Source organism: Sphaeramia orbicularis, chromosome 5 (assembly GCF_902148855.1).
Source record: "Sphaeramia orbicularis chromosome 5, fSphaOr1.1, whole genome shotgun sequence".
NCBI classification, from domain to species: Eukaryota; Metazoa; Chordata; class Actinopteri; order Kurtiformes; family Apogonidae; genus Sphaeramia; species Sphaeramia orbicularis.
This window is the reverse complement of record NC_043961.1, coordinates 1,838,753-1,866,674: the sequence shown is the minus strand read 5'-3', so window position 1 is coordinate 1,866,674 and position 27,922 is coordinate 1,838,753. Positions and strand designations below refer to the sequence as shown.

At 38.2% G+C, this 27,922-nt stretch overlaps 2 protein-coding genes across 2 annotated transcripts in view; one reads left to right on the top strand and one right to left on the bottom strand.

The window, feature by feature from the left end:
• The window catches only part of LOC115419998 (CMP-N-acetylneuraminate-beta-galactosamide-alpha-2,3-sialyltransferase 2-like), a 34,438-nt gene extending 31,138 nt beyond the window's left edge, over positions 1–3,300 (top strand). Inside the window, exon 9 of the mRNA XM_030135099.1 lies at positions 1,674–3,300. Within this exon, the coding sequence (XP_029990959.1) occupies positions 1,674–1,841 (168 nt within the window). The 3' untranslated portion in view covers positions 1,842–3,300. The remainder of the gene's footprint in view (positions 1–1,673) is intronic.
• A 2,107-nt stretch (positions 3,301–5,407) lies between these two features.
• LOC115419460 (arf-GAP with SH3 domain, ANK repeat and PH domain-containing protein 2-like) lies at positions 5,408–27,794 on the bottom strand. The gene is made up of 19 exons (XM_030134254.1): positions 27,773–27,794; positions 27,557–27,618; positions 24,320–24,407; positions 23,539–23,587; positions 22,290–22,462; positions 19,836–19,969; positions 18,311–18,402; positions 18,044–18,230; positions 17,846–17,931; positions 14,440–14,555; positions 14,290–14,357; positions 13,596–13,703; positions 12,969–13,203; positions 10,782–10,934; positions 10,103–10,166; positions 7,915–7,958; positions 7,681–7,835; positions 6,435–6,566; positions 5,408–6,185 (listed from the first exon to the last, which is right to left on the bottom strand). Exons 1-19 carry the CDS (start codon positions 27,792–27,794, stop codon positions 6,111–6,113), a joined length of 2,043 nt encoding a protein of 680 aa, XP_029990114.1. The 3' UTR covers positions 5,408–6,110.
• Positions 27,795–27,922: the final 128 nt, after the last annotated feature.

Sequence of the window (27,922 nt, the reverse complement as noted above, 5' to 3'; positions counted from 1 at the left end):
GAATTAAAATGATTTTGACACCACTGATTGTTAATATCTTCAGTGTAATTTTTTCATTTCACAAATTCATCCCACGGGCCGGATTGGACCCTTTGGCGAGCCGGATTTGGCCCCTGGGTCGTATGTTTGACACCTGTGTTATAGATGATTTGATTTGTCTGTTTTTTAAATCATTTTATAAGAGTTTAAGAGTTAAGATTCATCTGTGTCTTAACAAGTAGTGAAATAGAAAACTGGAACGTGAGAATCACTGAGTCTGTTCAGTCATCTGCCCCGTCCTGACCTGTGACCCCGGACCTCCTCCCCCACCCTACCTGGACCTCCCCCTTACCTGTCTCATCTGAGTAGATCAGGGCTGTCAAACATGCGTCCCGGGTCCCAAATGCGTCCCCCCAAAGGTTCCAATCCGACCCCTTGGATGAATGAAGTGTATAAATTCCACAGTCCAGGCTGTGGAACTCATTTTAGTGTTGGTTCCACATCCAGACCAATCTGATCTACAGTCAAATAATAACAGCAGAAGAACCGACAAAAAAGAATGACTGCACATTTACTACTGGGTTTGATGGGAAAAAATATTACATTATGTCTATGAATAATGACAGCTTCAAATTTTTCTTTGTTTTAGTGCAAAAAATAACATTAAATTCTGAAAATCTTTCCATTTCCAAACTCTCCTGTACCAATAAAATGTGACTAACCTGAACAAATGTGTCCAACCTGAAATGTCTGTATTAAATTCAGTCCAGTTTGAACTCTTTTCTTCCTGTTCCTCAGTGTTTAGTGTCTTTGGAGATCTGATCCAGAATGCACATGGACTAATGATAAACTGAGGCAGAATATTGTTAAAATTGCACTGATTTTTCTGAAGAAATTTCAGTTTTTTCTGGTTATTCACATCATTTTTGTTTGGATAGTTTATAAAAGTAAGTATTTTCATAATTTAATGGGGGTTTTTGCACTAAAACACAGACAAAAATTTGTAGTTGTCATTATTTATCGGTTATTCTGTTATTATTTTACTGGTTGGGTCCACTGCAGATTAAATCAGACTGAATGTGGAACCTGAAAGAGCAGGAGTTTGAGAACCCTGGACTAGATGGACCCCTCATGTGCCCCCCCCTACTGCATCTTTACAGACTGGAACTACATCGGCAAATGGGCGTCCATCAGTCCTGGTGCATCGATAGTCTGTCTGTAGCCTGGGGGTGGATCTCTCCTTTACTGTGGTTCTCCCTCAGGTTCCTCTTTTTCCCACTTGGGGTTCTGGAGTTTTTCCTTACTGAGAAGGAGGGTCTGAGGACGGGGGATGCCCAGGACATTAATCCATTTCCTTCATCTACCGTTTATTTGACTGTTTTCATATCCAGCTAATTCTGTAAAGCCCTGTGAGACAAACTTGTGTGATATTGGGCTCTACAAATAAAACTGAACTGAATGAGCCCAGTGAAGGTTCTCAAACATAATCAGTATTTTAGGGATTTATATGAACTAGAAGTGGCAGATTTCTTTTTATATTTGTTGTTTCAAAAGTGTATATTTTCTGTTTTCTGTCTTCCCTGTACTTTGTTTTTATGTTTGCTGCTGTCAACTGTGTAATTTCCCCATGACGTGGTCAATAAAGTCTTCTAACTGTTCATGCTGTGTTTTGATGTCACTTCCTGTCCGTGCAGGTCTCAGTTTTCGGTTACGGTGCTGATCAACAGGGGAACTGGCACCACTACTGGGAGGAGAACCGCTACGCCGGCGCCTTCAGGAAGACCGGCGTCCACAGCGCCGACTTCGAGACCGAGGTCATCCACCGCCTCGCCGAGGAGAATAAGATCAACCTGCACCTCTGACCTCTGACCTGTGACCTGTCCTCTGGACCGAGTCCGGACCTGGACCGGGATCAGCACTGTGGGTCGTTGTGTGAGTGACAGACGTGGTTTTCTGTGGATTAGTCTTTTTCTCAGACACCTGATCTACCTGTGGGCAGAGTTCGGTGAACAGAAGCGCCTTAGATATCATGTGGGAGGTGCTTATATCAGTGGGAGGGGCCTATCACTAATGTGAGTTAAACGTATTTGTGTGCTGGTTCAGATCAACTTGCTGTCTGCGACTGCAACCACAAAAAACTCCAAGTGGAAAAAACCACCATGTTTTTTTTATATATTTTATAGAATTTTATAGATATTAATGGGGATAACCTCTTTTTTTAATCGCAGCACTTTTATCTGAGGAAGTTCGACATCGTGTTATGGGCGTTTTAGGGAAAACAGAAGACAGGAGGCTGTAGGAGGGAGGGGATTTGAGGAAATGGCTCATAATTTACAACAAAAAGAGAAAATGGATGAGGCCTAGTTTGTTCCCAAACATCTCAACAAACCAATGTACAATCAACCTGTTAAAACTGAATAATGTTTATTTCTCCTGGACCACATTCAGATCCCACTTAGCACTTTACCTTTTTATTCCTAACATGACTTCTAATGGGTTTTTTCCTGATAATTTGTGACATAAATGTTTAAATTCCAGACTTTTTCACCCCTTCCTCCTGTTCGTTTCACCTAAAGCGTCTCTAACACGTTGTCGTACTAAAATGTGTCTTCTCTTCGTATTTTATATCTTTCTTATTCCATCCATTTATCCTAACTCGAGCCGTCCTCAAAGACTGAAACAGGACGCAGATATCCTGTCGAATCCACTTTTGTATTAACGTCCTTCCTGACCATATATGGAGTGGAATGGGAGGAGCCTGTGTCGAGTAGGAGGAGCCTGTGTTTGGTTCTCAGCCTGTGATTGGACCATGTTGAATAGGTGTGTTTTCCTGCTGACAGTCAACGTGAGCCGCCAAACCTGTAAAACTGAAACGCTTGAGACGAGGCCACTTTGACAAAGGTTTATTGAAGGAAACGTGGTCAGAGTCCCAAACGGAACCGAACCAAAACCGCCGCCCACGTGACAGGAGTCAGCCCACTTCCTGCCGAACACCTGAAACTGTGAGCGAGGTTTCTTTTATAATCGCGAGGAAGGCGCCGTCTGATTGGCTGTGAAATGTCGACCAATCAGGTGGCGGCGTCCTCGCGAACACGAATGACCTGAAAATAGAAAACTCGTGAGCTGTGAATGTTTGACAGTTTGAATGTTCGTCTCCAGTTTTCAGGACGTTTTCATAACAGTTTCATCGTTAAATTCTGTTTGTATCGTGGAGGAGTTGGAATTATTCGAAGGTCAGATGTTTAACAGGTTCTACACAAGAATTAATGGACAAAAAAAAAGGCGCCGTTCATCTCATGCATCGTTTTTTCTTGTTTAGATGAAAGCGGACAAAGGCGGTGCAAATGATAAAACTACTTACGTCATTTGTCTTGTTTTGTTTTTTTATGACAGTTATTTGTTTTGTTGTTAAAGGCTATCTTTTGTTTTGTGCATCGCTTTTGTCCGGTTTCATCTTTTTTGTCGTTTTCATCAGGTTTCATCTTTAAAGTTGTTTCATATTTTACATTGTTTTGTCTTTTTTTTTTACTCATCTTGGTTTTGAATTTGTTTAATCTTTTTTTTACATAATTTTCATCTTGTTTTGTCTTTCATGTGATTTTTTTTTTTGGACATTTTTTCTTTTCTGTTTCTTATCGTTTCGTCCATTAGGGTTAAAAATCGGTCTCGATGTGATGATGCTAAGCGAAGTAAAATAAAATACCGGATAAATTCCACTGTTAAAACTGAAGTCACGCGTCTTGAAAATGTCTGAGGTAGAAAGTCCAGATACTTGTGTTCAAATGGAGTCAAAGTAAATAAATACTGGCGCGCAGATACTGAAACTTCATGAAGTACTTGTATTTTGAGACTAATGTTTATGTGAAACCGTCCTGAAGCTGAAGCTCAGTAAAGCCTGCGTCATTGAGCGACTCGGCAGCGTTTTCAGCCTGCTGAAGTTCGTTCCGGTGCAGGAAGAAGCTTTGTTGTAGTTGTTGAAGCCTTAACAATCAGAAATGCTGAGTCATGTTCTGACGCTGCTGCCGACGTCAAACAGGAAAAAGGAAAGGAGAACCTGCCCTGTGGTCCCGTGTGCAGAGTTAAGGATCTTAAAACTCAGGAGGTTTTTTTTTGGTTTTAAGACGTCGGAGCAGCAGCCGTCAGGATCCTGAGCTGGATCACAAACAGGTTCACGTGGAAACTGTTCATCAAAACAACCAATCAGCTGAGCAGAAACTGACCATGTGATCTGTCTGTCGACTCTGACCAAAACATGCTGTTTGTTCAGTTTGACGCCAGGGGTGCAACGGTTCTGAACGGCCACAAAACTAACGGCGTTCATTCAGATATGAGCTGGTTTACTGAAAATGAGATCAATCAACAACATTAAATGGGAATCAATGAACTATTTCACATATGAACCAGGTCGGGGCCATGAAACCATCATTACCAGAAAAAAAAACTAGTTGTTCATTATCTGGTAAATGTTTGATGTTGAAAATGATTGGTTTAATGCTGTTAAAGCCAGTAAATCCAACTGAATAAAACAAAATCAGCAGTAAATCATCAAATCATTGAAGAGATGTGAGGTTTTAGCATTACTTTTTTATACGTCTTTTACATTCTGTTCGTTTTATTGCATCAGTCGTGTAGTTTTTGGTGTTTTTTGTCTTATATTTTCAACTTTCTCTACACTACATCGAGTTCATCTTCATATTTTAGCATCTTTTACAATCTTCTATCATGTCATTACTGTATTTGCATTTTCTACTTCTTTTAAGTCATTTTCATTTTGTTTAATCTTTTAATAATAATTGAAAACTACAAATAACCCGATTATTAAACCTGGTTTCTTCAGCTGTCAATGTGGGTAAAAAAAAAAAAAAAAATCTTTAACTTTGTATGTGTAAAAAAAAAAAAAAAAAATAATAATATTAATAAATTAATGATTAAAGCGTTTTTGCCACATCGCCCACACCTCTAAGCTAATTCAAAAACATCAGTGCTGCTTGTTCGGTGGTTTTTCCAGAAGCGTTGCACTCCTGTTAACAGCTTTAATTAATATTTTCACTGTGACTGATGAACACATTTCAACCTGCTGAGCATTGTACATTCATAGAAACCAAACAGACACCAGCTGTCACTGTAAAGCAAATAAAGAATATTAGAAAAACCATTCAGAGCTGCGTTTTCTGTCATTAACTCATGTGCAGGTAAAGTTTGTCCTGAAACAGCAGGAAACGACTGTTACTGCAACAAAATGGATTAGAACACATTAAATCAGAAACGTCACAAAATGAAGTTACTTTTTAAACTATTTTTTCATTAATAATCTGTAAAAATAACACAATACTCATTCAACCAATTGGTCTGAAATCTTTTTTTTTTTTTTTTTTTTTTTACAATAAATTAGTTTTTTTTTTTTTTCTGTTTACTGGTATGAACTATAACTGGTATCAGACTCACCTCAGATTTACATTTTTGTTTTATGTTGGAATTAATTGCAGATTGTATGATGCACATTATTTAGTTTCATTACACCTTTTCTCATGTTATTTATCATTATTTTGCTGCAGTAACACGCTGCTGGTTTTCCTCACCGAGTTGATATGATATGTTGAAGTTGTTGAAGGCAGCAAGAGGCGTCAACTCAGTCTGGTTTCAGGCTCCGCCTCCTTTAAAGTCTGCAGACCAATCACATCCAAGCAGGTCGACAAGGCAGTGAGCGTCATTGGTTGATTCTAGACTGGCCGGAAGTTACAGAAGATGACGGCTGTGCTTAGTATCCCAGAATCCTTTGTGCTCAGGTTGTTCAATCAGAAATAAATAAATAATAGGTTGAATAAATTAAAGTTTTACAGGTGACCTTTCAAAATAGAGGTCCGGGGTTTTATTTTGAAATGTCGTCACCTGGTAAGTTTGTAAATATTCAAATGCACACTGAGGCCGTTTCCATAGCAACAGTGGCCGCAACCCGAGGGGGTCATCTGTAAGGTCGCCATGGTGATGGAGCCAGTTGCTATGACAACAAACCATCTCCATGTGGTGTTTCGTATCCAAGCGGTGGAGTTTTGACAGAAGAGGAGTCGGGTTTTGGTTCTGATCCAGGACCGGTTCTGGTTCCAGGTGGTCTGGGTCCATGCAGGTCCACGTCAGTCTGACAGCAGCTGGACGAAGGAAGACGGGAACAAACCCCTCTGGTCCGGCTCGTCCTCGATGTAACCGTGCTGCAAACACATGTTTATATGTACATACATGTGAAAATAGGCTCCGCCCACTGAGGTCTACTGGTCACATGACTGGCTATTCTAGGTTCAAGGTTTGGTTTTATTTCATGTTTTATATGTAAAACGCTGTCAGATGAAGGTTTTCCATGCATGTAACTTCCTCAAAGTTAAATTACAGACCAACCAATCACAGCAGAGGGTGATCCATGACAGCCAATCAGAAAGCAGGATGTTGGTAATGGAACATACCCACCAGTCGCTGTCATCCTGTCCCAGAACAACCAGAACCTGACCCTCGGTGAAGCTCAGCTCGTCGTAGTGATCGGCCTGACAGTCGTAGAGCGCCTGAACCCGACGAGACGCCGACGACGAACCGCGAGGCTGAAGGAAAACAGGAGGAATTCAACAAACAGCGACCGAAAACTACATGAAGATTAAGCATTATTTAAGAAACATTTATCGTGAAAAAAAAGAATCATTTAGTGTAAATTATAAATACATTTGGCGTAAATTAAGGAAACATTTAGTGTAAATAAAGGAACCTTATGTTTTGTGAAAGAGAGGGAGGCTATGATTTAAGGGGAAAGTTAAATTTACAGATTCATAAAGTACGCACTACGTTAAAAAGTTTCTGTATCACCATCTGTGGAGGAAAATTGTGGAACAAATTGTGTGTGGAGATAAAACAAATATCAAACATAATTCAGTGTAAAAAAGATATAAAAAAATTATTCTTGAGAGGTCCAGTATTTAATAATGACACGGAGGCCTGTTTGTTTATGGATGATGTTGTACTGATAAATCTGCTGGAATTATTGAAGAAAATGGTTGAATTGTTGAGTCTGTTTGTACGACTGTACTGCCATGATCATATTGTTGGGTGTAATTCAGTTACTGCATTATGTTTGTTGTGGTTTGATGTTAAAATTACGAAAATAGTATAGTTTGACTCTTGTATCAAGTTAATGATAAAGGTGTAAAAGCACTGAGGGGTTGGATTAAATAAGTTCATACTTCTTCCTACTCCTTTTCGACCATGCAAAACTCAGACTTTTATGTACTTGGAGATAGATTCTGTCCATTTCAATGTTTTATTTTGTTTTGTTTTTTTTGCCTGTTCGAAATAAATAAATGAATCAAATCAAATCAAATCAACCTTTTGGTGTGTTTCAAGAAAATATTTAGCATAAATTAAGGAACCATTTTACTTAAATTACTCAAAGATTTAGCTTTAATTTAAAAAAAACATTAAGCATAAATTAACCAAACACTGAGCGTGAAATATACCTAGATTTTGCATAAATTAAACAAAAATATAGCATGACTTTTAAAAAACATTTAGCATGGATCAAAACAAACAGTTCGTGCCACATTACATGAGAAAACACATGTAGATGTTTGGTGTTTTGAGAATAATCACATATTGCTTTTGGTTTTATATGAATTAAATTAAAATGTAGTGAACTGAATATATACATAAAATCAATGGACTGACCAATGATCTGCGAGGAAGCGGCTGGGGGGCGGGGCCTCTGCTGTTGCAGTCGAAGCTCTGTGAACGCTGACTGGTGGGCGAGCCATTGGATGGAGCTTTGTTGGAGGAATGTGAGAAGTGGGAGGAGCTATTATCACTGTCGGCGCGTCGAAAACCTAAAAAAAACAACAACATAGATTTAAGAATTGAATGAAAACCCAGAGAAAACGTTGAGCTGATGTGAGTGAGTTTTACCTCTGTCCGGACGTTCATTCACTGAGCCCAGAGGAGACGACGGACTAAAAAAAAAAAAAACACACATAGGTCGTTCAGTTTCTGTTCGGTAGAAGTCAGACGAGTCAAACTGAATTTAATTAATTATGTAAAGTTCACATTTTTTCACAGAAGATGAAGATTTTTCATCGTCACTATTTTATTCATCAGACACCACATCCATTCATCTGTCTCTAGGTTCTTACAGACATAGATTAACTCATTTTATTATCCCTGTAGGAAACTTCAGTCTCTGCATTTTGTATTTGTATTTACTTGCACATAACAAACATGAAAAAAATAAAAATAAAAGAAATCACCACGCAAGTAACACCACTGTGCAGGAGAGGATGGAAGCAAAAAAGGCTCATAGAAATACCTCCATGGAAAAACAATACATAAAAAAATAAAGAATAAAAATATGATATGACTGAAATAATAATTAAAAGTAAAACTACAAATCAAATGATAAACAGCCTTACATTTTTTTTTTGTAAATTAGAGTCTGTTTCAGATCCATTGTAAATAACGATAAAGAAGATTTTTATTGAAGATCAGGATTATTCTAAAGACGTGGTCCATGATATTTTAGAGAATACTGACTCAGATTATTGACAGGTAGGAATTATTTTACCCATAATACCTAGCATTAGCATTATCAATTAGCATTAGCACATAGCATGTATTGTCAAGGAACGATTTGAGTCTCTGGACGATGTGAGTCTCGCATGTGTAGAAGCATTTATCTGTCGGCCATCTTTTACGAGTCGCTACGGTAACCTCACTAGGACAAATCATACCCTCCACCGCTCAGTTTCCCCCAGATTTAGATCACAGTGTTTGTCAGCTGGATAGGCTGTCAGCTGTGAAGGAACCAAAAGTAGGCATGAAAATTAGGTCTCGAAGTCATTTCTGATCGCTAGAAAGATACTCTTTGAAGCTGAAGTCTCTGTGCTTTTACATAAGGTCAAGTCTCTAGACTTTAACACAGTGTTTTTCAGCCTTAGGCTCACCTGGAATTCAAACGGGGTCACCTGAAATTTCTAGTAATTGATAATATATATATATATATATATATATATATATAATATATATATATATATATATATGTGTGTTATATATATATATATATATATATATATATATATATATATATATATATATGTGTGTATATATATATATATATATTATATATTTATTTTTTTTTTTTTTTTTTTTTTTTTTTTTTTTAATTTACCAATAAAAAAATACGGTGAGTTGACCGAGACAATCCCAATCCATAACAGACATGACAAACTGTGGTTGTGAAACTGCAGCACTGTGGTTCTGTTTGTGTGTCACATGTTCACTGTGGTCAGTTTCAGATGCTGCAGCTCTTTCATAATTCATAGTTTCAGTTCTTGTTTGTTCAGTATTAATTGTCCTCCTTGTAAATCCCAGCTGGACTGACTGGACAGATCCTGAGCCTTTGTGCAGTAATCTACACCTGGATTTACTGCCTCTGTCCACAATAATAGACATTATATAGACTAAATGTCCTCTAAAATTAACATTTATTGTAACATAGCATAGCAAACTATTACATGATCAAAAAAAAATTAACTTTAGCAAAAACATGTCTCTGTTTTGAATGCCTGGGGTCGCCAGAAACTTGTGATGTTAAAATGGGGTCAGGAGACAAAAAATGTTGGAAACCACTGCGTTAACATAATTTCACTCATACCACAGTGATTTGTCCTAGCAAGGTTGCCGTAGCGACATGTAAAAGATGGCGACGGAGATAAATGCTTCTACACATGTGCGACTCAAATCCTCCCTTGACGCATTATTAGCAGTGAGCTGCCACTGAAGGAGTTCGAGGACCAACTCCAGATCTCCATCAGCACCGTGGACGAGGACACCGACAGGAGAATGAACACGTATGTAAATCTATATGTAAATTAATAAACCGTTACATAGATACACACAGAAAGGCTGCAGTCCAACTGAAGGTCAAACCCAGAACCTTTTACTGTGACATTAAAGCCCTAACAACTACACCGCTGCACTGCCCAGAGGAACTAAAGCAGCACGAGAAACTGGAGTGAATGTGGCTTTGAAATTAATTTTTAGAGTAAGTTTTAAGCAATTTTGGTAAATGAGCTGTGAAGCTTGTTGTGTTGATACTCACACACACTTCTTGAAGGACGACTCTGCTCCGCTGTAGATCCTCGGACTGGTCGGTAACACAGGATCTGAACATAACGACAGAACACAGAACTGTTCTAAAACTGAAGGAAAGTCTGGTGTTCTAACAGGAAAACAAACTAAAAACTCCAATAAACAAGTTTGACCTGAACAAAACTAGAACTGAACATCAGGTAAAATCAACTTCTTCTGATGTTCATGTTTCATGATGAACAAGAATAACATGTCTTTATCCATTACAGGACCTTAAATATCATTTCATCCTTCATCCATCGCTTTTCATCTTCTATAAAATTGAGATTTTCCTCATGAAATAATGAAGAAAAACATTTAATCTAAATGAAAAATCATTTATCCACTGATGAAATGATCCGTTCTTGTTTTCTGTCATTTTTCTTTTTTTTTTTAAATTGAACTAAAATGAAGTAGAAAAATCATGGGGATATGTAGACAAGAGCAAAAATACATTCAAATACATTAACATATAGGAGCAGAGATGCAAGAGAGAAGACTTTTTTAATTAAAATTATAGATAACGAGCAATGTTCTGGCTTATTTTCATTGCAGTTTGTTTTTTTCTAATTTTCTTTGGGACAAGACAAGCATTTTAAATTCGTTTGTAAATCCACAAAAGGAGGGCTTGTTTAGTTCTCCGTCATTACCGTGTTTGTTGGACTCGGAGCAGCTCCTCTTGTGTCGGACGGCGATGGGAGGGGGCGGAGTCGACCTCTTGTTTCCTGGTGAAGTGAAGAAGACCTCCCCCTCTTCATCGTCTTCTTCTGCAGCTGGAGGAGGGGGAGGGGGGACGCCGGGCGCTGCAGGGGTTAAAACAGAAAACACTGTCCAGACATCTGCACTTTGTATGTGTTCTGTAACTGCTGACAATCTTTTTTCTCTGTCTTTGATTTTTTCCCCAGAACCTGGTTTATTCAACATTTGTGAAAATATATTTAATTTCTCAGTATTTTGAAATTATTCACAGCAGTTTCTGGGATTGGGAGAGTTGGACTCAGAAGATTTGCCACCTAAGAAAGCAAATAATTGTATTTTTATTTGGGTTTGTTTTATTTTTTCTTGCTGATGAATAATAAGTTGATCTGTATTTGATATTAATAAATCGCATTTAAGTACTTCTTATTCAACTGAATCTCAAAGTGCTACAGAAAAAAGAAAGTGCTACATTACAAAAAACAATACTTTGAAATAAATTACTACATTAAAATAAAATATTACTTGTAAAACAAAAACAATGGTGGGCTTTAAAAAGTCTAAAATTTGGAACATTAGCCAGTGAGCTTCCAGCAGCTAATGTTAGCAAAGTAGATCAGCGACACTACAGACGAAACATCCCCTCTGCGCTGTTTCACTGTGGATGAGAACGTCATGGCTAACCTACAGCTAATTAGCTTTAGCTTTGATAACGTATCGCTGTGAGCAAATCCATCGCATCAGTTCTCTGACAGACTGAGCTCATGAAATCGCGTTGTATGTAACACCAGTTCTTATGGCGTTTGGCGTGTTATACATAAGCATTTCCATCTGTCGCGTATTACTCAACGCCATTAGATGGAAACTGGAAACTGTCTGAACTGATCTCCCTGAATGCTTTTAAATCCAAACTCAAAATGCTGGAGAACAACTCACTGACTTGCAGGTGTTTTTTACAGGTTGAACTGTCCTGTAAATTATTGTTTGTTGTAACTATGTGTTGTGTTTCATGCTGTCTCTTGGCCAGGACTCCCTTGAAAAAGAGGTTCTTAATCTCAGTGGGATCCTTTTCCTGGTTAAATAAAGGTTCAATAAATAAATTTAAAAGAAAATTGATCGCGTGTCAATTTACGCCAAGATCTCTGGTTTACATATCCATAACCACTAACCCTAACCCTAAACTGAACCACTAATCGCGTCGTATTTGACATGGCGTGAACATACACGTGGAAAGCTTATAATGCGTACAGATAAATTTAATTAAAATGACGTCTATATTTACACATGTATATTTACGCAATTCATCATATCACGCTGTCCCGGATGTTGCAGATGGCTATGCTAACGTTTACAACCCTTGGTGGTTCAGAGTTTCTTCGTTGTGATGGTAAAGATTACTGACGTATACTGAGTTTGGTTTTAACGTTTTAAAGATGAAGAAATGTAAAAGTTCTGTGTGTTTAGTTCATGGTTTGACATTGTTATTGCTATTACATTTAGTAATGCTAATGTTGTTAATAAAGTTGTACAAACTGTAGCTAGCGAGTTAACAGTTGTTTTAACAGATTTGTGTCATGAGAAAATACACTGGTCCACAGTTTTTTAGAAATGATTTGCTTCAGACATTAAATGTGCTAAATGTTACGTATTTTAATAAGATTAATTGGAAAATAAATGACAAAAGTGCCGGTTTGCTGATGTTTTCAAGGTATATGATGAAGTGTTATTCCACATATATATTGGTTTATGTACATTTATAGAATAGTTTTCTAAATCTTCCACTAAATAGAACCTGTAAAGTGAATGTATTCTAATGTGCAGACAGTGTTTTGAAGTAGATCTTGTAGCTCTGACACAAATATTCCTTTGGAGTCAAACCCATTCTCTCGTTAATTCTTGAATTTCACATTTTGACCCAAGGCTGTATCTTGGAAACTTCAGCCAACCAGCATTTTTGACTTGACTTTTCTTCATCAGTGACTCTCATGTGGTAAAATTTCATTACTTTTATTCTGGAAGCGTTTTCCTTGTAGACCAGTGATATCGTCCGGAGCCTTGATTTATTTAGTTAATTCATGAAATACAGTCTCTAATAAAGATCAGGTAGAGACACAGAAGTAACGATTGGATTGGACTCTGACCTTTGACCCTGGGGGGTAAAGGGGGTGCAGGGGAGGAGGGCGGCGGCGGAGGGGGGCTGGGGGCGGAGCCTGCGGTCCGTCCATGGAGCTCCATGGCCATGGCGAGCCTCCGGCCCACGCTGAGCAGACCGCCGGCCGCCACATTTGGAGCGATGACGGGCCGCGACGAGAACGAGAAGGAGGACGAGAAGGAAGAGGAGGAGGAGGAGGAGCGCTCCTTCTTCACCGGACCATTCTGGAACACACAGCATCATGGGTAATGTAGTGTTTAGAGGGACCAGAGTTAAAAACCCCATGTTATTTACAACATACACGAAACCTAAATGTTTTTGAGTCAAGGAAAAGTACATATGTGTATATTTTACTTCCTGAAAGCTTCTTTACCAGATGGGGGTGCGTAACCATGGTAACCAGTCAGACTCACCTGTATGTGTGTAATATGACTACAGACCACTGGGCTGTGTTCACCTTTTGTCACTGTCCATTGTTGGCGCTACTGCATTGCATTATGGGATATTTTTGCTGATGAAGTGTCCACAGCGTGCATACTGTAACAATTACGTGGAAAAAGTGTGGAGCTTCACACACTACCGTAGATGTGTATCAGCTGCCTGTTGCCATGGTTACCTTTTCATCAAAGTCATCATCGCTGTCGTAGACGTCGTCGTGTCGAAGCCTCCACTCGTACTCAACATGGACGTGATGGTCAAACTGGTTGGACTGGGCCTGCTGCAGCTGCACACACACACACACACACACACACGTATCAGTAAATACTACAGTACCCATGAGCCTCAGGTTTGAAACTGAACAAAATAATAAAGAAAATAATCAGGTAAATTAAAAATATTAACAAAGCAAACAAAAAAATGTGGAAAATTAACAAAATAATCATCACTAAAAAGTAACAAAATTAAGAAAATAATGAGCAAAAGTGATTGAAACCAAAAAAAAAAATCCAATTATCAGTATTATCTTATAGTATCCTTACATCAGAAAAAGCCTCTGTCAGTACTGTACAGTGTTGGTTTAGATTAATATTTTAACTTTATGACTGGCTTAAATTATTTATTGTTAAAATAAAAGTCATCAAATGTAATAAGTGATGTTGAAATATCAAAATATAACTGACTTCAAACTGATTCAATTAATGGATTCACCTCAAATTCTGATAAAACTTACACTCATTTGTATTTCAATGATAAAAAAATGACTTTTTTTATTTCCAACTTTATTGAAATATATATGTTTACAAAAACTATGTCAACACGTGACAAACCAATGAACAGATGTGAGCTCATCAAACTGGGACAGAACTCACCAGCGCCTCACAGTGGCTGTGCTTCAACCTGCGGCTCATGTCCAGTGCAGTCTCACCCAATTCATTCTCTGAAAATAAATACACAAACAGTTCAACACACAACATTCTGAGGGTGTGAATGAAACCAGAGTGTGTGTCTTTGTGTATTACTGATGTGTGTGTTGGCTCTGGCTCTCAGCAGGAGTTTCACGCAGTCGATCTTGTTGTGCAAACAGCTGTAATGCAGCGCTGTGTTTCCTGAAGACGTCTGGCTGTCCACGTTAGAGCTGAAACACACAGAACACACAATTAAAACACACCAGGACGATAAGAACGAAGGGAAACAGATACAGTCGCTGAAACATTAGTGGTTCTCTGTAGTACTGATATTCCAGACTCCGACTCCAGTTCTCTTCAAACTAAAACTCAGGACAAGGTTGAAACTGTGAGTATCATTACTGTGACATTATTGTGAAAAAAATATAGTGGAATAAATGTGTACCTTTCATGCAGTGTCTTATGTTGAATTTATTGGAAAAATTGTGTAGTTTCAGAATATAACATCCAACAATGTGTATGACTTGTCCTTGTGTGACTTTTTGCATGATGTTTGCTGAAAAGTGGAGCAAAAATGACCCTTTTTCAGTGACAAATAATTTGCAAACCCATATTAACCCTGTTGCTGTTTGCAAATGTTCGTTGAACTTGCTTCCTTTGAACGTTAGAAGCAGAGCTGATGGTCTGGCCTTTTGAATGAGGATCAGTTTCAGACTTCAGACTTCCTTTATTGTCATTTAATAATGCACCATCAGTACCTTATCAAACAAAATTTCAGGTGCTTAGCTCACCAGTGTCACTTATAAAAATAAATAAAAACACACCTCACGAAATATAAAAATAATCTAAAATACTGTAAACATGTGTATATGTATAAAAATTTAGATAAAAAAATTTAAAGACTAAAAACTAGAAGCACTCGGAGAGCGCAGACCTCCGCCAAGGCTGATCAGTGGCCCCCCCCGTGGGTCCCCCCACGCCAAGGAGGTTATGTTTTTGCCAGGGTTGTTTGTTTGTTTGTTGTTTGTTTGTCTGTCCGTTAGTGTGCAACATAACTCAAAAAGTTATGGACAGATTTTGATGAAATTTTCTGGTCTGCGCCCCCCCCGTGGGCCCCCCCACCCCCGATCACCACCAAAATTTAATCATTTCTTCCTTATCCCATTTCCAACAAACCCTGAAAATTTCATCAAAATCTGTCCATAACTTTTTGAGTTATGTTGCACACTAACGGACAGACAAACAAACAAACAAACAAGCAAACAAACCCTGGCAAAAACATAACCTCCTTGGCGGAGGTAACTAAAGTGCATAGTGCAATAAAGTGCTTCAGATTTATTGCACTAACGGGGCAGCAGCAGATTTGGAAAAAGTCCTGTTTCCTTTGGCTGTTCAACAGTCTGATGGCCACGGGGAAGAAACTGTCTCTGAACCTGCCTGAGGTCAGCAGCGTGAACAGTCTGTTGTGTGGGTGTGAGGAGTCGGAGGAGATGCGCTGGGCTCTGGACAGGCAGCGCTTGTGCCCAATGTCCTGGATGGGGGAGAGCAGGGCCCCAACTATTTTCTGCGCAGTCCTCACCACCCTCTGCAGAGCCTTCCAGTCCGAGGCCTTGCAGGCCCCGAACCAGACAGAGATGCAGCGCCAAAGTCAGTGACGTCAGATCAGCCAGTTCCTCAGCAGACGTCATGGGACTATTCTGTTTGGATTTTTGGCCTTCTAGGTCAGAACTGGACTGATAATTCTGTATGTAGAGTTGATATGATCATAAATCTGTATGTATTATACACCATTCTCTTTCTTTTTCTGTTGTGAATAAAGCATTACCAACAATTCAGTCTATTCTAATATTAGATCAGTCACATCATTACTTTTACTAACCCTACCCCCATCAGTTTTTAGTTTGTGAAAAAAATACAGACCATTGTAAAAATAACTTGCATTCACTCAATTTTCAATATCTAGCCTCCAAAATGTAATCCATTCTGCCCACCTACATGGGCTACAATGAGTTCAGATTATTTAGGCTCATTTTCCTAAAGTCAGATCAAGTGTTTTTTACAACCAAATTTTCATATCGGTTTTTGAAACTGCCACCAATGTGTTAGATTTGGACTGGTTCTGTCAATGATGAAGACAATTTAAGCAGATTTGGCATAAATGATTTCAGATTCAGATTCCTGAGAAAATTTGACCCTAAACTGATAGATTTTCAGTCCAGAACAAAGAACTGGAATGTTTGCCCTTAATGTCACTAAAATGACACTCAAACCTTGAACCTTGTCATAGACGTTTATTTAAACAATCGTTCAAAATAACACTGTCTTATAATCCTCACATGCTGCATCAGCTGATAGTTTACATTGTAGCTGTTAGCTTAGCTCTGTTAGCTTAGCTCTGTTAGCTTAGCTCTGTTGTTAGAATAAAACAGCCACAGTAAAACCACTAATCTCCTCTGTTTTCTGTTCGGTTTGTGTTGTCAGTAGCTGAACTACAGATCTATTTGGAATCCAACAAACAAAGTCAGAACTGTCACAGTTTAGTCTGAACATCAAACAGCAACTTAGCAAAGATAAGAACATCCCATAATAACTTTATACCTTCATAAGCCTCAGAATTAAACTCACCTGTGTTGAAGAAACGCTGACATTTCAACATCAAACTCATTCACTTTCTTTGACTTGTTTAAGATTTTCCATCATAAAACTACGTACAGCCCATTTAAAGTGTTTGTTGGTTTGAACCTCCAGGCTGTTGAAGGAGCCTTTCATTGGTGAACTCTCACGTCCATGTGGGCGTTCAGACTAGGGCTGTAAGAAAATATCAGTTCTGCAATATACTGCAATATTTCATTTCATGATACTGTATCGGTATCAAAAAGTACTGTATGGATATTTTTAGGTATTTATTCAAATGCAGATATGGTGGAGGTTCATTTTTGTTTTTTGATTTTATTTATTGCTTATGTCTTATTTATTATTATTTAACACTGTTTTATTAAATAATGGTTATTTGAAGCATCCTAAAAGCACTTTTTACTGTCTGAGAGGCAGATGGTAGTTCCTTTGTTAGGTTTGCACAAAAATACTGTTCTGATGTTAGTTGTGAACTAATAGAATATGAACATTTGAACAAGATCTTAAACTGTAATGTCTGTAAAACAGAATTTAAATTTTAACTCAGGAACATTTTGTGATATAGCATTAGATCCTGTTGTGATCAAATAAAAATGTGTTTAGTATTTGTGCAGATTTATGGTGTGATTCAATTCTTCCAGGAAATAATGTTTTAAAAAAGAAACAAAACCAATAAAAAATTGCCTTTTTAACAGTATCATGATGTATCGTATGGTGATCCTAGTATTGTGACTTGTATCGTATCACCAGATCCTTGCCGATACACAGCCTTAGTTCAGACCCTCATCACCTCCATCTCAGCTGGTTTCAGACTTTGTAGTGATTTTCAGTGTCATTCAGTGGGAGGAGTTAAACTCAGAACAGGCAGAATTAGACTTTAACTGACCAGTTCTGAGCCAGGAAGTCCAGGATGTGCAGAGACGTCCGGTCAGCCAATAGGACGGCCAGATGGAGCGCCGTCTCCCCTTTGTCCTGTTGGCATGGAAACACACTGCTGAGTGTGTGTTTACTGTATTATTACTATTGTGTGTGTTTTCCTGTATATATTTTACTCTTGGATGTGAATGTACAGGTATTTTTGTACCTGTATGTGAGTGTGCAATGCCTGGCTAAGCTCCGCCCTCTGAGCGTACAGCTGGATCAGACTGTAGATGTCACAGCTCTTCGTCGCCTCCTGCAGGCCGAGTCGTAGCGCCGTGTTGGAGCTGTGGCTGCGTCTCACAAACTGAACGTTCTGATACTTGGACAGGATGAAGTCTTTACGCTCCAACCTGCGCACACACACTGACAGTAAATACCAGGTTTTATCGTAAACCTGCACATGAATAACTGTCAGGTCTGTGAGTCTCACATGTGACTGTGTTGGGAGGGTTTCAGAGATGGACTCAGCAGGTTGGCCTCCAGGATTTCATTAAAGCCAGAGTTTCCAACGTTCCTCGCCAACTGAAAGTCACACAGAAAGTAGAAGGTTCCAGAAATACATTAGAATACTTTATTAATTCCATGGGAAATTATTGTGTTACAGCTGCTCCAGTTAAGTATAATAAAAGAAGCAAGAAATAAACGATCAAAACTACAAAGAATATATATATTTACATCAGCTAAAATTTCCTTCGGGGGTCAAATGAGTGTCCATTTGTGTCAAAAAAACAAACAGTTGTCCTACAGTCATAGAAGTGTGTGTAAATAATGCTAATCCATTTGTGCACAGACTACTGATATTCTCTGACAGTGGAAGCTCTATTTTCATAAATATTGGATTTGGAATAGCACGTGTGTGTGAAAACTTTTGCTGGTGGATGGACGTGACATTACCCATGATGCTCTGGTCAGTACCAGTACTTTATTAGGAATAAACTTCTAGACTTCCTATTGCTAATTCTCCTCTTCTTCATAAATGTTGGTATTGTGGATCTAAAACAATCCCAGCTGACACAAAAACACTAAATGTGTCAGTGGACGGATGTGACATGGTTGTTGTGGATCCCATCATACTGATGCTCTGCAGCCATGTCAGCGTTTACACTAATGATCCCTGTGCAAAAACTAGGAGCACTATTATTTATTGGATAGTTTAGCATCAGACTAAAGAGGAAAGAACAATCTAGAATTGTTCTTTCTGTATAAAAATGCTTCTTATTGTAAAAGTGTTGATGTAAACAGTGCTGTGTGCCATTCTTCATGTATGTATTGGTGGAACAGAAGCAGGATGGATCAGCACCATACTCCAGATTGAACCTGTACAAATAAAACATGTGATATGGAGGAGAGAATCTGGGAAGAAAAACTGGGGAATCCAAAGAAGAGAAGATTTGTTTTTCAGCTCAGTTCAGTTCAAATAGAACTTGTCCATTTGTGACATGAAAATATAGCATTAATTGTGCTGATATTGGACATTTTTGAGCTGAAAACATAGTTCATATGAGCATCAACATGTTGAACAGAATTGAAATCCTGTCCATTTGAACAACTGTCATTTACCAACACAAAGTTCCTTTGGATTCACTGAGACTGATTTAATATGAACACAGACACAAATAAGAGCTGTGAGCACATTTTAGCCGACATATAAACACTGTTAAACACGATTAGAAGAGTAATTTGTACAATATGTACTAGACAAATATTATCAATATGATAATAAAAAGAAATGTAGTTAAATAAGTGCAAAAAGTAAAAAATAAATAAATAAATAAGTATAAATAAAAATATAATTCAAACAGAACCACCATGTGGCTGACTGGGCTCATGTCATTTCCATGTTTGGGAAACAGTTTGTTTGTGGTTTGTACAAGTTGATGGAAACTCTACTTGCACCATGACACAACAAATGATAAATAATCCTTTCAGCATCTACATCTGGTGTGAAGACGTACCAGCAGGTCCGACGTCCCCAGACTGTCCAGACTCAGAGACTGGATCCTGGACACGTGGACCCCCATCTCCCTGTGGACCCCCGAACACTCGATGCAGGTCAGGATTCCCAGGTTGGTCGAGAGCCACCCGGGTTCTACACGAGAGAGAGAGAGAGAGAGAGAGAGAGAGAGAGAGAGAGAGAGAGAGAGAGAGAGAGAGGGAGAGGGAGGAGAGAGAGACAGAGAGAGACAGAGAGAGAGAGAGAAGGAGAGAGGGAGAGGGGAGGAGAGAGAGACAGGAGAGAGAGAGAGGAGAGGGATAGGAGAGAGAGAGAGACAGACCAGAGAGAGAGAGTAGGAGCGTCCACAGGTTCACGTCACATTCAGGAGCACCAGCGTTCAGATGGAGGAGGAGATTACATTAGACAGTGGAGTGGAGGAGGAGATCTGTACCAGGAAATTAAAACTAGTGTTGGCAAAGTGGAAAGAGGTTTATGATTTTAGAGTTTATGATTGGTAGAGTGGGTCTGGTGTTGTGGTGTGTGTGTGTGTGTGTGTGCGTGTGTGTGTGTGTGTCTAAGTAAGTGAGAGAGAGACAGAATGTGAGGCTTTGTATAATCGCTTTGGGCACCATGACAGTATATAAAATGTCACCAGTCACAAGTGTTTGCTCCAGGAGGATTCTGTTGGGTTTCTGTAGAACTGACTTAGAGTCTGGTTTTGACCAACTCTATATATAAAATGTCAAGAGATAACTTTTTTGTGATCTGGCGCTATATAAATAAAATTTGATTGATTGAGTGATTTAATTGGTTTTCCCCTGTAAGTCGCTTTGGAAAAAAGCGTCTGCCAAATGCGTAAACATAAACATAAAATGTGCTATATAAGTGCAGTCCATTTATGATTTAGTTGAAAAAAATCCTCCAGACAAATAAGTTCAGGTCGTGCAGATGGTGACGATCGTGACGATGGTCTGGAGCATTTTCACAACATTTTAAAGGCAAAAAAGCAGATTTTTCTGGATAAGGTTTTAATGAAACAACCTGTAAGTGTGGACAGTGATGAAAGTGAGGCAGAACGAACCAATTAAGTGAAGAGAAAACGCCAGAAATTCTTCTACCTGACATTTTACTGGAAGGAGATTCACCTTCCACAGAATAGCCCTCCTCCTCCTCCTCCTCCTCCTCCTCCTCCTCCTCCTCCTCCTCCTCCTCCTCCTCCTCGTAAACAAGTTAATAAAACCAGTTTATCTGTTTTTGTAATTGTTATTTTTTTCTAACTGCACTTTCTCTGTTTCAAAAACCAGTGAAAAAAGGATTTTTGGGTAGTTTTGAGGGGCTGGAAAAGATTAATTATATACAGTCATGGAAAAAATGATTAGACCATCAAAAGTCATCAAAAACAATGGTTCTGCAGTCCAGTCCTAACTCTCCTGTGTGTATCATGTGACTAAAACAGACAGAAAAGAAACCATGGAATGAATAAGAGCACTGTTTTTGTCAGTACAATGACACAGATATTGATGGAAGAACTGAAGTGATTTTGGTTTTTATCAAGAAAACATGTTAAATGGATAGATATCAGCTCTGAAATTAAACTACTATGAGCTGTTTTTGTTGTTCTCATTATATTTGTCCAACAAATGGACCTTTAGTTGGACCAGGCATTAAAATGAACAAGAAACTGAAGAAAACAAAGGGTGGTCTAATAACACTGGTCAACAACAAATTTATTAAGTTTTTTGAGCTGATTTAGGATAATTTTGGTGTGCTGAATCCAAAAATCACATTAATTTTGCTCAATCAGGTCAACTTTCTGAACTATGCTACATATTGGCTTTTTAACATTTGTGCTTACATTTATGGGCATTTTCACATCATTTGATACAAAATTCTTCCATATTTCTTGCAATAAACGAGTTCTGAAGATTTTACTTTTGCCAATTCATGATTAATGTTTTTTTTTAATATTACAGGTGAATGAAATGGCTTCGACTAGAAGATCTTGCAAAAATAAGCCTGACGTATTCTGCTCCATCTGCGGTGAATACACCATTGTACCTAACAGGAATCAAGTCACAAGTTTCATAAAGTGTGCTTACCAATCTTATTTTGGTATTAATTATTATATTTGTGAGAAGATCAAATTTTTCTAAATCAAATTAGCAAAAAACCTGACCTGATTGAGAAAAACAGATGTGATTTTTGGATTTAGCGGTGCAAATGGTCCGAATTCAGTTGAAAAAACCTAGACAACTTGCAAAAAAATTTTTTTGTAACCCAGTGTAATTTTTCTGCAACTGTATGTCCCTGTAATTTCAGTTTGGGATAATAAAGTACATCTATCTATCTATCTATCTATGTGATTTCACTGGGGAGAGACTCGTAAAATGAATAAATCCCAAACGTGCTCAGTCATGGAATGAATTAAAGTCAGTACTGTGAGGTTCCCCTGTACGTTGTAAAATGTGTTTACCTGGAGCTCCGCAGTCGCAGCAGCTGCTGTTTCCTGGCATCCGTCTGATGTCATCAGTGATGGCTCGAGTCAGATCCTCCACACTGTTCTCCCCACCTCCTCCTGGTCTCTTCCCCCCGTCCAGAGCTGCACTCAGAGCCTCCTGTTTACTGTTACTGAGCACCGAGATCCACCTGGACACCAACACAGTTTAATTTAACCCAGATCCACCTGGACACCAGCACAGTTTAATTTAACCCAGATCCACCTGGACACCAACACAGTTTAATTTAACCCAGATCCACCTGGACACCAACACAGTTTAATTTAACCCAGATCCACCTGGACACCAACACAGTTTAACCCTTTCATGCACAGTGGTCACTCGAGTGGACAGCTATTCAAAACTGTTCTCTTATATATTCATGGATTTTATTGTTTCACTTCCATATCATCAAACACAGTGGGCACCTATGCATCATCCCATACACTGCAATTCAGACCAGTACTGTAACTTTGCTGTTCTAGATAAATCTGATCTACACTAACATGTTTGAGTGGAAATCAATTGCTTGTTATTGTTAATGGACTGTAATTAACCCTTTTTTTTTTTTAAACAAAAAGGGTTTTTTTTGCATCTTATCTCCATAAAGTGAGTAATAACTAATATTGCAGTATGTTAAAATGTGACAAAACATCAGATTAGCATTAAAAAAATGTATTTCATACTTTTCTCACAGTGTATCAGTAAATACATGTTTCTTTGCTTCAAAAATTAAATGCATGGTGTCCAGCTGAGTGGATATTTTTGCAACTCCATGAAAAATAGGTTCATAAAAAATTTTCAATCGCATTTTTTTTTTCAGGCCTAAAGAGGAATAAAAACACTCAGGAAAATAATTTGATTAGGGTCAAAAAACGGTATTCAAAATTTCTCTGAAGGGACATTTTAGAGACAATTTGACCCACGTTTTTACTTTTAAATTCATTTTTGCTTTAGTTGGACCATAAGGGATTATCCAAAACAAGGAGCTACTTTATAGTGAAATAAAAGTTGGAATGGCAAACAATTAAAGTTCGCTCTCTGATGAGATATGACCGTGTTTGGACCCATTAAGGTTCTCATAATTCATGCATGAAAGGATTAATTTGACTCAGATCCACCTGGACATGACCACACTGTCTCTAAAGGTTCATTTTGTAACTGTGAGTTTATGAATAAAACAGCGAAAACATTCAGGACAGTGGGAGGAGTTTAATCTGAACTCACGCCACACATTCCGCTTCGTCCTCAGCCAGGAAATGATACGTCCGATTGTCTGTGAACACAACACAGAGAATCTGAATCAGTGTTTGGTATCAGTCACACATTATCTGAAACACACAGTTAAACGCTGATTTATGGAAAAAGTGTTACAGTCACAAGTGGTATTTATTAACCTGTAAGAGGGCGGGTCTTAGTTAATTTGGACCAATCAGAGACAGCATAAATAAAAGGACATGAAAACAGTTTACAACATGACACATCATCGGTCTCAGCTGTTATAGTTAATGAAGTGGAAAACCAGCTGTGAATGAATAAATCCAATAACAAGTAAATAATAAATATCAGAACAAAAAAAAAAAATCTTCTAAATTAAACTAAAACTACTTAAACGCTCTTAGCTCAAACAAACTGAAACAAAATATTAATTAAATAAAAATAAAACTCACAAACACCAGATCAGATCTCTGCTCTGATCCTTTTATTTACTACTTTTTTAATTCTATCACTCTATCTTGATACTTGATAAAATAAAGACCAATGAAACCAACCTTGTGTATTTTTTCATATTTATTGAGTGAATGTCCATCTTGTCAAAAACCAAACTGAAAAACTCAATAAATACAAAAACATCATCAACATTTCTAAATAAATCTGACCTGATGAAGTTCCAAAAAGGATTGAAAAGTCACTGATCAGCTGTCGACTTTAATGTTTAACATAGCTGAAGACTAAAAAACTGAAACACTGGGTTATAATGAAGTTCAGATAAAACCAAACGTCTTACGGGAGATGAGGTCGAAGCACTTTTTGTCCTCGACGCTGGGTTTGACCTGACAGGTGAGGAGGTTCAGTCTGGTTGGAGGTTTGTTCGGCTGCAGAAACCAAACAGGAAGAACAATTCAAGTCAAACTTTATTTAACTACATGTTAAAACACTGTAAACATCAAACACTAAAAACAGCAGACAATAATTATCATTACTGTCATATACAGTGGTATAATTTCTTATATAATTAAAACTTTTTCATTTGTTTTTGGGTTTATTTCATTCACACTGTTACATAAATAATGTTTTCATCTTCAGATTAACTTGATTTAATGCTTTCTCAACACTGCTTGATACGTTTTGCTCTTATCTTACATTGTTTTTCTCTTGTTGCATTTTTTTTACATCGTATTTTCTTATTCCTAGTGTTTTCATTCTGTTGCAGCATTTACATTTTCATTTCATTGAACCTTTCAAACCACAAACAAGGCTTTGAACTGTAAAGAAATAGTGATTCAACATTTATTGTGTAAATTGCTGATTCTGATGGATATGAAAATGTTCATGATGAGAACAGTTTTTAACTCCAGTCATGTTTTATTCTGGCCTCAACCCTTAAAGACCTAAACAGCTGCCAGTGACCAAAACCATCTACTAATGTAAACTGTTTAATACCTGTTGATCCACTAATCCTATCAATACGTGTAAATAATTGGTGTAAAATGCAGTTCTTCATCTTTTCATGGTCATCAGATATGACCCATTTGGACGTTCAGAGGCTCTGTAGTTACCATGGAAACACCATCATCTTCTACAACACTGATTCACCAGTAAAACCCATGGAGTTGGATCAGTGATAGCAGATGGACACACTGGGTTTACGTAGGATTAATGATGTATTTTTCTGAAAAAGTCATTTTTCTCTGTTTTAATATAATAACCTTTGAATTTACTCCAAGCTTTAATTAACATCTACAGTACAGGCCAAAAGTTTGGACACACCTTCTCATTCTTTGCATTTTCTTTATTTTCATGACTATTTTCATTGTAGATTCTCACTGAAGGCATCAAAACTATGAATGAACACATGTGGAATTATGTACTTAACAAAAAAGTGTGAAATAACTGAAAACATCTCTTATATTCTAGTTTCTTCAAAGTATCCACCCTTAGCTCTGATGACTGCCTTGCACACTCTTGGCATTCTCTTGAGCTTCCAGAGGTAGTCACCTGAAATGGTTTCCACTTCATAGCTGTGCCTTGTCAGGGTTACTTAGTGGAATTTCTTGCCTTATTGATGGGGTTGGGACCATCAGTTGTGTTGTGCAGAAGTCAGGTTGATGCACAGCTGACAGCCCTATTGGACAACTGTTAGAATGCATATTATGGCGAGAACCAATCAGCTAAGTAAAGACAAACGAGTGGCCATCATTACTTTAAGAAATGAAGGTCAGTCAGTCTAGAAAATTTCAAAAACTTTGAATGTGTCCCCAAGTGCAGTCGCAAAAACCATCAAGCACTACAACGAAACTGGCTCACATGAGGACCGCCCCAGGAAAGGAAGACCAAGAGTCACCTCTGATGCTGAAGATAAGTTCATCTGAGTCACCAGCCTCAGAAATCGCAAATTAACAGCAGCTCAGATTAGAGACCAGATGAATACCACACAGAGCTCCAGCAGCAGACACATCTCTACAACAACTGTTAAGAGGAGACTGCGTGAATCAGGCCCTCATGGTCAAACAGCTGCTAGGAAACCACTGCTCAGGAGAGGCAACAAACACAAGAGATTTATTTGGGCCAAGAAACCCAAGGAATGGACATTAGACCAGTGGAAATCTGTGCTTTGGTCTGATGAGTCCAGATTTCAGATCTTTGGATCCAACCGCCGTGTCTTTGTGCGACGCAGAAAAGGTGAACGGATGGATGCTACATGCCTGGTTCCCACCGTGAAGCATGGAGGGGGAGGTGTGATGGTGTGGGGGTGCTTTGCTGGTGACGCTGTTGGGGATTTATTCAAGACTGAAGGCAACCTGAATCAGCATGGCTACCACAGCATCCTGAAGTGACATGCCATTCCATCCGGTCTGCGTTTAGTTGGACCATCATTTATGTTTCAACAGGACAATGACCCCAAACACACCTCCAGGCTGTGTGAGGGATATCTGACCAAGAAGGAGAGTGATGGAGTGCTGCGCCAGATGACCTGGCCTCCACAGTCACCGGACCTGAACCCAATCGAGATGGTTTGGGGTGAGCTGGACCGCAGAGTGAAGGCAAAAGGGCCAACAAGTGCTAAGCATCTGTGGGAACTTCTTCAAGACTGTTAGGAAACCATTTCAGGTGACTACCTCTGGAAGCTCATCAAGAGAATGCCAAGAGTGTGCAAAAGTCATCAGAGCTAAGGGTGGATACTTTGAAGAAACTAGAATATAAGAGATGTTTTCAGTTATTTCACACTTTTTTGTTAAGTACATAATTCCACATGTGTTCATTCATAGTTTTGACGCCTTCAGTGAGAATCTACAATGTAAATAGTCATGAAAATAAAGAAAATGCAAAGAATGAGAAGGTGTGTCCAAACTTTTGGCCTGTACTGTACATGATCAGCGAATTAAATATAAAAAAAAAGACATGATTACACTGAAAAATTCACAAGATAATATAATAGTACATACTGATGAATGACTTTAAATGTTAAACGTAGAGAAAAATTTACTTAGAAGTCACCACAAAATACTGGTAGGTATTTAAGGGTTAAGGTTGGTATCAAGATTTTGATTTACTACTTTTTTAAAGAGGGAATAAACAATAAAAGTCATGGTCCATTGAACTTGTAGGTAAGATCACAGTGTTTTAGATTATGTTTAAAGGAAATTGGGGTGAAAGTTGGAAATATGTCTTAGTTTTTGGTGTAATCTACTTCTCTACATGGGTTTCATGTAGTTTGATAAATAACAGTGGATGGACACAGATTATGTTCAGTTAATTATTTTAGAAAAAGTCACTTTTCATATTTTTTACTGTTATGAGCATCTACATGATGATAATTTAAATACAAGAAAATACATGATTTAAAGTGGAAAATGCTAAATGCAGAGGATAATGTCATTGGAAGTTACAACAAAAATAGTTGTAGATCATTAAGGAATAAATAAACCTCTGCATGAATTATTTGCTTCATGAGTTTCTGTGGTTTGTCCCATCAGTGATATATTTGGGAGCGCTCATATATCCAGACAGACAGTGAACTCACCGTGGCGTGTGCGATGGTCAGGTAACAGTTATGAACTGAACATTTCCTTCTGCCACATTTTCCTCAAACTGAAACAAAATACACAAAACAGACAAAAATGACGGTAAAACGGATCGTCTTTCAGCATCTCTGAACAGTGATCATCACTTTATATAATACAGTGTAAAAGTAATACATATTGGAACTGATCCACGGTCCAATTAAACAAAGTAAAACGTCTGATGAAAGCATGTACCATCACTCTTCTTGTAGAGGAATCCTGTCCTCTCAGTGCCGTACTGTTTTGTCTCCCAGCTGATGCATACTGTACACCTGTTTAGGCGCGCAATCCTACAGACACACAAACAACACATAAATAAAACACAA

Coding starts and splice junctions, on each gene's coding strand:
- LOC115419460 (XM_030134254.1), bottom strand. CDS start 27,794: ATGGTACATGCTTTCATCAGAC. Junction 24,408..27,556: donor TGACCATCGCACACGCCACG/GTGAGTTCACTG, acceptor TGGTTTCTGCAG/CCGAACAAACCTCCAACCAG. Junction 14,556..17,845: donor GACTTCCTGGCTCAGAACTG/GTCAGTTAAAGT, acceptor TGTGTGTTTCAG/CTCTAACGTGGACAGCCAGA.